The following is an 8,732-nucleotide window of genomic DNA, read 5'->3' as shown; positions in this document are numbered from 1 at the left end:
CTTGCAATACTTCGTGGAAGACTAGAGATTGGACAAGGAAATTTAGGTCATTATGAGCTCCTGGAACACCAAATGTATCAAATGAAGCCACTGCTTCCAAAATAATATTTTTGGCTCATTTTCTGTCGCCATACGCTCCATGCCACACACTTAGACAGTTTTCTAGGTGCAGTGCATGCAGTCAATGCTTCCAATCATGCCAGGGAAGCCTCACATCTCACCCTTCCTCAGCAACCTTCGCAGGTCCCTTTCCGTGGGTTTCCGAAGGTACTCCTTGGTATAGAAGGCTTCAATTGCAGAGCAAAATTGCATCAAAGACTCCAGAATAGTTGATTTTCTCATCCTTGTTATCTTATCCACTTGATCTGCAGATGCTCCATATGCAAGCATCTGCAAGGCACCATTAATTTTTTGCTCAAGAAAAAGACCTAGAACATGAAAAGCATCATCTTTTTGCACAAATATTGATCATGGTTGCATATATCACTCATGATTTGTTGAACATACTTCGTTGCATTCTAAAACAACGTCTAAAAACATGATCAGGGAATACACAGTTGGAGAAAAAATAATATTTGAAGAGATTTTTACCTTATCTTTCCCTTTTTCTATCGAAGTTTGCAGCATGTCTGGGTTTGGATATTTGACCCACTGCTTCCATGACAAGGCAGAAATGTGAGGCCCTTTGCCTTCTATGGTCATTATCCTCATCCCCCTCCATTGCGAAAGCATTATGTCCACCTTCACCTTCCTCGAGATTGATCAGTTCTTCCTGTTGTGCCAACAATCTTTTCTGTTGCTCCTCAAACTGTTTATACACTCTCCTTGAAGAAGACATTGTAAGAATTCAATATTTGAAAACGGTGAAGAAGGATTCTGAGCTAAAAACAAGGATTGAGTTTGGTGTGAGGATGGATGTAGGGATGTAGGGTTTATATGGAAAAAAATAGGATGAGGTATTTTTTCACACAAAAAGTATATGAAAGCTTTGGTAGAAAGTGTTGAAAATATTGAAATGTGGTGTAAGGTGGAAGATGATGGTTAGGTATTTATAGGAAAAAATAATAATTTTTTTTTAAAATAAATTCTATATTTTTAACAATTTTAAATAATTTTTTAATTAATTTTTATTAAGTAAACTAATCTGGACCGTAGGATTTGAAAAAGATTCAAATCCAACAACCCATATGTGACACGTGGCCAACAGTCATAATTTTAATCGTTTGGTGTGTGTGTGTGTATATATATATATATATATATATTGAACAAAAATCGTGGATCGTTGATCTTCAAATTGGACGACCTAGAACGCGCCACGTCATCTAGCTGTTGGATTTCAAATTCAAATTTTTTTTACCGTTGGAAATCCAATGGCCTAGGACCGGCCACGTGGCCTCCCTATCAGGACGACCTAGGCATGCGGGCCCCGCCTCTGATTTCTTCTAGGCGATGCTCACCCAGTTGCCCGTGTTGCCCACGCGCCTGGCGCAACAAAAAAATCAAATGGCCTGTGACGTCACCTAGGTCGGGCTTGGCTCAACACATTCTGGGCCAGCCTATGGGATGGCTTGGGTTGGGCTAGAGTGATTTGGCTAGGGGGCTGGCCTGCTTTGGGTGTTGGGTACCGGGCAATCAACTCCCAGTGGACTTGCTTTAATATTAAATGTAATTTGTAAAACTCATGCTAATGTAATAAAATCCTCATTAGGAATGTCATCATATAGACCATGTTTATTTTCTTCCCTTCTTTCTTCAAGTATCTTCTTCAATACATTTGCATAACTATTCTTGTGATTCACAAGTATAGTTGCAATTTGAGCTCTTTTGGCAAACACTTCTTCCTTCTCAAAGGTGACTTTTATTGGTTTGCCCTCTTGCACTTGGTTTGCAAATTGAGTGACAAATATGCCACAATCCAATATGCATTTTTATTTTTGAAAAACAAATAACTATGACAGATAATGAGATCATATTATAACATTCAATGACACATTGAAAGTGAAAAATGAAGCTATTTTTGAAATGGATCATGATGTTATTTTGCAAACTGTAAATTTATACCATATTTTTTCCACAATGATTTTGATTTTTGTTCTTTTTTGTTTTTTATTTTGCATATAATTCAATTCGATGACAGATAAGTACTGAAAAAAATGGAACTATTTCTTGTTTGTAACACAATTTTGCAAACTCAGAACTATTTCTGAAACTAAATTATGACATTATTTTGCAGAGTCTACAATTATAATATATTTTCCTGTAATGATTTTGTTTTCTGTTTTTTATGTGTCTTATTTCCATATATTTGTAGTTAGATGACATATAAGTACTGAAAAAATGAAACTATTTGTTATTTTGTAATATTGTTTTGCAAACTGGAACTATTTTTGAAACTAGATTATGACACTATTTATGCTTTTGTAATTGCATTGGATGCTGGATGGATTGCTACTGAAAAAAATTGGAACTATTTCTTGTTTGTAACACTGTTTTGCAAAAAGGTGTCTAACTTAATATAGTATTCTATGATAAAGAAATAATTTGCATGCTTTTGTTAACTCATAACATTTGTCATGGACATTGAACAAAGTATAACCACATCACTTCCATTAAGTACAACATCATATTTTGTGGTATCCACTAGTGCAAATATTTTAAATTGAAGATCGAATTTGTTCATCGTACTCTTATAGGGTTGGGGAGTGTAGCTGTAAAAAATCACAAAATCGAAGTTAAAATAACTATTAAATCATGAGTTTTCGTTTATAACCATCGAAAGGTTTCGTCCCGTTACCTAATATATGAATGTCTATTTTTTGCGATTTTTTATGTATGTGATCTTGGAGCATATACAAACAAGTTTGACCGTTGGATCCTTGAAACTAGTTTTGTAGAATGTGTATTCCTTGAAAACGATAGATTCACCAAACACTTGGAGTTTATTTTATACTTTCTTTAAGTAGAACCACTAGTGCAAATATTTTAAATTGAAGATCAAATTCATTCATCGTACTCTTATAGGGTTGATGAGTGTAATTGTAAAAAATCAGCAAAATCGGAGTTAAAATAACCGTTAAATCATGAGTTTTCGTTTATAACCATCAAAAGGTTTTGTCCCGTTACCTAATATACGAATGTTTGTTTTTTACGATTTTTTACATATATCTTGGAGCATATTCAAATAAGTTTGACGGTTGGATCGTTGAAACTTGTTTTGTAGAATGTGTATTCCTTGAAAAAATAGATTCACCAAACACTTGGAGTTTATTTAATACTTCCATTAAATAGAACATAATATTTTGTGGTATCTACTAGTGCAAATATTTTAAATTGAAGATCGAATTCATTCATCGTACTCTTATAGGGTTGAGGAGTGTAGTTGTAAAAAATCAACAAAATCGAAGTTAAAATAACCAGTAAATCGTGAGTTTTCGTTTATAACCGTTGAAAGGTTTCATCCCATTACCTAATATCTGAATGTCAGTTTTTTGCAATTTTTGGCATATGCGATCTCGAGGTATATAAAAACAAATTTGGCGGTCGGATCATTCAAATTAATTTTCCAAACTGTAAATATTAATTTATGATAATGTTTAGGGTTTTGGCTCTTTTCCTCAAATGAAACAATATTATTTTTTATTTAAAAAAAATGTTTGTAGAATTTAGTGTTTTGCCATTTCTCCCAAATAAATAAGGGTTTGGCTTCCCACCTCTTTTTCCTACAATTCCCAAACTCTTGTTTTTATGGAATTTAAGCGGGTTGGCTTTTTCTCCAAATTAATTAAGGTTTTGGTGTGTCCCTCCCTTTTCTCCCACAATTTCCAAATATGTTTTGTAGACTTTGTTCCGCCCACAGCCAAAAAAAAGGGAGGAAAACTAAAAAGGATATCATACTCTTTATTAGATTAGGGCTACATCAATTTCTCAACATTGTTTATCATGTTTCAAACCCAGTGCGTGATCGTGAACTAGCGTAGTACTGACAACAATTAAGGTTTATCATGTTTCAAACCCAGTGCCTCTTCGCAATTTGAGTTGGTAAGAATTGGCTTACTAGCCTAACAATTAAGGTTTATGGATATATTACCGACCTAGTTCGGTTTCCTTTTTAGAATTGGAGTGGTCAAACTCGAACCTAACCATGCTATTCTCTTGTTCAAACTTCAAATCAAATCCGTCCAGATTTGGTTTTGATTTTTCAAAGCAAAGATTCTAGTTTCTTTATTTTTTTAATGTATATATTTTGCCTTCTGCCATTGAAACACCAATAGTTCTCCTTGTGCCAATTTTAAGTTTAGGGTTTATGTAAATATTAAATTTCAATTTTACTCATTTTTCATGGTAGCTGGGATTTCCTAACAATTAGGGTTTATGTATATATTTTGCCTTCTGCCATTGAAACACCAATTCTAGTCGATTTTATTTTAGCTTTCATGGTTTCATTTTTTCATTTTTCTATCTTTTGGTAATAGGCATCTAATTTTCTTATCTTTGTATGATTGATATATATGGCAAAAAAGGGAAGGAGCCACAAAATTTCATCAAGCACACATCCTCTGTCATCTAAACTCTGTTTAAACCAATATGATACCACCAATGAACTACATGACAATGAAATGCAAGAGACCCAACATGCAAATATACAAGGTAATTTTATATGTGGATTTTTTCATTTTTCTATCTTTCGGTACTAGACATCTAATTTTCTTGTCTTTGTTGGTTGTTTTATGAACTTTGTCATATGTTAAATGAAACTAATTCTCTAATAATTATATCTTATTTAGCTTTGTGTTTTCTTTGTAAAATTGTAGCCACGTCAATAAAAGGAATGAGTCAAAATAAAGCACCGCACACTACTACTCATTCACCTACAACCTCTTCAGACCAACTTGATGTTACCCAACTATCACATGATAGCGAAATGCATGAGACACAACAAACATCTATTGAGAATCAACCTTCAAGTGTGGAAGGTACCATATTTATATCGGTTTCAAAATGTGCAGTTTTGTAATTGGTTATTTATTAAACATACAAGCACATTATTATTTTTATTGATTAGGTCCTACCAAAAAAAAAGGTAGAGGGAAGGCTAAGGGTAAACATGGGAATGGCACTCCGATTGTAATACATGATAGCAGGTAACGAGCACAAGTCACTGAAAGCATGATTGTCAAATAGTTAACTATTTAGATATGTGATTGTTTTAATCTAATTTTAATTTTATAGGATTGTAACTACAAATGCTATGAGAACTATAGGGGTTGCTCTTTAATCAAGCTATTAATGGGCCTTGGATTACATTTAAAGATTATCCAAAAGAGCAAATGGATGAATTGTATGGTCATTTTAAGGGAACTGGATACACATACACGTGTCTGAAGAAGGAGATAAGGGCTTTTGAACTACATATTAAAATAAGATATGTCGATTGGATGAGCACATTGAGGAATTCGGTTTTTCACAAGTACAAGACTACTGGGGAGAGATACATTAACTGCCCATCAAATGTATCAAAAGATGTTTGGTGTAAAGGGGTTGAAAAATGGGAGAAGCCTGAATCGAAGGTAAAAGTTTTATTTAAGTAATATCATCTTATGATGGTTAATGTATTATTTTCCTTACATGTAGATGCTATTGTGAGATGATTGGATTTTAACTTTGCTTTCTTTTTCATGCAGAAACAAAGTCTGCAAAACGGGTGTAATAGGGAGCAATCCATGTGAGTAAGCCCGATTGATTATTTCAAAAAATTCCATGTGAGTAAGTGTAAGAGTGAAGGTGAAGAAACTTGGGCAAGTGAAAAGGCTAAAGAACTTTATGTATGTTATCACAATTTCAATCTCTTTTTTTACTTGATATTGTGTGTATTACCTATGTAACATCCCACATTGCCCAGGGGAGTGGATCTTGTAAGCCTTAAATGTATATTCACATCTCTACCTAGCACGAGGCCTTTTGGGACTCACTAGCTTCGGGTTCCATCGGAACTCCGAAGTTAAGCGAGATCGCACGAGAGCAATCCCAAGATGGGTGACCCACTGGGAAGTTATCGTGTGAGTTCCCAGAAATAAAACCGTGAGGGTGTGGTCGAGGCCCAAAGCGGACAATATCGTACTACGGCGGAGTCAAGCCCGGGATGTGGTGGGGGCACTGGCAGGGATGTGACAATTTGGTATCAGAGCCAATCCCTGGCCAGAAGTGTGCTGACGAGGGCATCGGGCCCTTAAGGAGGGTGGATTGTAACATCCCACATTGCCCATGGGAGTGGATCTTGTAAGCCTTATATGTATATTCCCATCTCTACCTAGCACGAGGCCTTTTGGGGACTCACTAGCTTCGGGTTCCATCGGGACTTTGAAGTTAAGCGAGTTCGGCGAGAGCATTCCTAGGATGGGTGACCCACTGGGAAATTCTCGTGTGAGTTCCCAAAAACAAAATTGTGAGGGCGTGGTCAGGGCCTAAAGCAGACAATATCGTGCTACGACATAGTCAAGCCCGGGATGTGGTGAGGGCCCGAACCAGGATGTAACAACCTATGCTTACATATTACAATTTTATTGAAGGAAATAATGGACAAGAAAAAGAATACGGCTATGGAAGAACAAAATGAAGTAAATGATTGGGTCATATATAAGGAGGTGATTGGTGGCCCAAGTCATGGTCTTCTTCTTGGTGTAGGTGCTGGCTTTAGTACTAAAGATGCATATCCCTCAAATAGCCAAAGTTGTAATAAATGTATGTGCTTAGAACGTGAAGAAAGCCATGAGAAATTGAAGGACCAATGTGGAGCCAAAAATAATCAAGAGGCGACATGTGGATTTTTAGGTGAAGAGGACAAAATTGCCCTCGAGACACACCGAGTTTCCTACACGCGAGCAGTGGAGAATCATCCATCAACTGAGTCAAGAGTGCCCAAAATAGGTAACAAGTTCAAATTTATCTCATCCATCTTTACTTCATATCCTCTACAAGGAAATCATTACATAACCTCCCAAAACCTCCCAAAACATTTCTTTTATTATAATAATTAGCCAATTAATATATTTATACCTAATTAATATATTAATTGCTAATTAAATCACCAAATAACACCCCAAAAAACACTTAAAGGCCGGCCACACTCCCCTATAAAAGCCCTATTTTCTTCTCCAAAATACACTTCTTATTCTCCTGCTAAAATTCTCCAAAATTCTCAAACACTTTCTCTCTAAATTCTAACTTTGGCATTGGAGGTTTTTCAGCCAAAGCCCACCCCATTCATCGTGGGCGTGTGAGGCTCTTGGCCTTGACCTAAGGTGTAAATTGTTTTGTAGGTGCAATCTTGTCCAAGATCAAGGAGGAAGAAATTTGCATCCACAAATTGGTGTTTTCATTGAGAGTTGAAATCCATACTCGTAGAAGACTCTCGCATAAAAAGGTTTTTCTCTATTTTCTAGTCCATTTGAATATTTTTCATACGTTCTTATTATTATAATTTTTTATTTGCAAAGGTTCTTTGATAAAACGTATAAGAAAAATAAAATGGCTAGAAATTTGGAAAATTCCAATACTCAAGAAATGCGATCGCGGAGATCCATGAGGCAAAATGCGGTCGTAAGCAGAGTGGCACCACCACTACAAGGTTCCATCATGGCCCAAGCCATGCCATCCAAGCTTGCATGGGCCTGAGCCCAGGCCTCGCATTCGCATGCACCGCACATTGAGCAGCCTACTTCCACGACCCAGCCTGCTCCCACGACCCAGCTTACTCTCATGATCCAGCTTGCTCCTGCAGCCCAGCCTACTCCCTCAGCCCAGCCTGCTTCCGCCGAGCAACCGACTCCCGTGGCTCAGCCAACTTTTACCACCTAGCCTGCACCCACCGGGCAACCCACTCCCGTGGCCTAGCCTACTCCTGTGGCCTCCCAAGTAGCCCAAGTCGGCCCACGACTATCTCAATCATTTGGGCCTACCATCAAGCCGGGGGTATTTTCAGCACATTTCTTCGCGGATTTGACATTTCCTAACTCAAATCTCGCGCTCGGAGCCTACCACACTTCCACTGCTAAATGAGGCACATACATTCCAAGCTCTTCCAATCTAAATGGCGAACAACACTTGTCTCGACAAGTCATAGAGTTGACGAGCGTCCTTGCACAACAGACAACCTTGGTGAATCAACTCTTGCAACGCACCGAGATCCAACGTGCCTCAGATGAGGTGTCCCAAAGTAGGAGCGTTCTGGAAAATAGCTCATCAACCAGCCACGATCCGAGCATTCTGGCAGTTTACACTGCCACCTAGATCCTTGGGATAGCGTATACTCTCGTCTTAGCGTGCGGAGGAGCGTGCATTCCCAATCAAGCCCATGGACGAGCATACAATCACGATTGAAGTCACACTCCGATTATCAATATGTACAACCTTCTAGGCAAAGTGTTCATTCACAACTAGGCTCGCAAGGAGTATTCTCCACCTCACATTAGAATAGGCAGCACGGTAAACGAAGAGAAGTAATCACTCAATCTGACTCAAGTTCAACCGACAGCTTGCGAGTAGCCTGTTTGCCTGCCAGGAACATGCCACATGCATCGCAGCCGCGACATAGACTAGTCGATCATAGGGAAAAGTGGCCCAAACCTATAGGTCACGACTAGGATCAGCCGAAAGTTCCACTGCCTCAGTAGAGGCAAATTCAAGAAGAAGTTGAGAGGCTCCTAACTGAACGATTATGCAATTTCTAACGTAAC

The 8,732-nt window shown here is 37.7% G+C and overlaps 1 protein-coding gene across 1 annotated transcript; it reads right to left on the bottom strand.

The window, feature by feature from the left end:
* Nucleotides 1-210: 210 nt before the first annotated feature.
* Nucleotides 211-838, bottom strand: LOC126609272 (uncharacterized). The gene is made up of 2 exons (XM_050277232.1): nucleotides 653-838; nucleotides 211-390 (listed from the first exon to the last, which is right to left on the bottom strand). Exons 1-2 carry the CDS (start codon nucleotides 836-838, stop codon nucleotides 211-213), a joined length of 366 nt encoding a protein of 121 aa, XP_050133189.1.
* Between the last annotated feature and the right edge of the window lie 7,894 nt (nucleotides 839-8,732).

This window comes from Malus sylvestris, chromosome 16 (genome assembly GCF_916048215.2).
Source record: "Malus sylvestris chromosome 16, drMalSylv7.2, whole genome shotgun sequence".
Taxonomy (NCBI): domain Eukaryota; kingdom Viridiplantae; phylum Streptophyta; class Magnoliopsida; order Rosales; family Rosaceae; genus Malus; species Malus sylvestris.
This window is presented reverse-complemented; position numbering and strand designations above follow the sequence as displayed.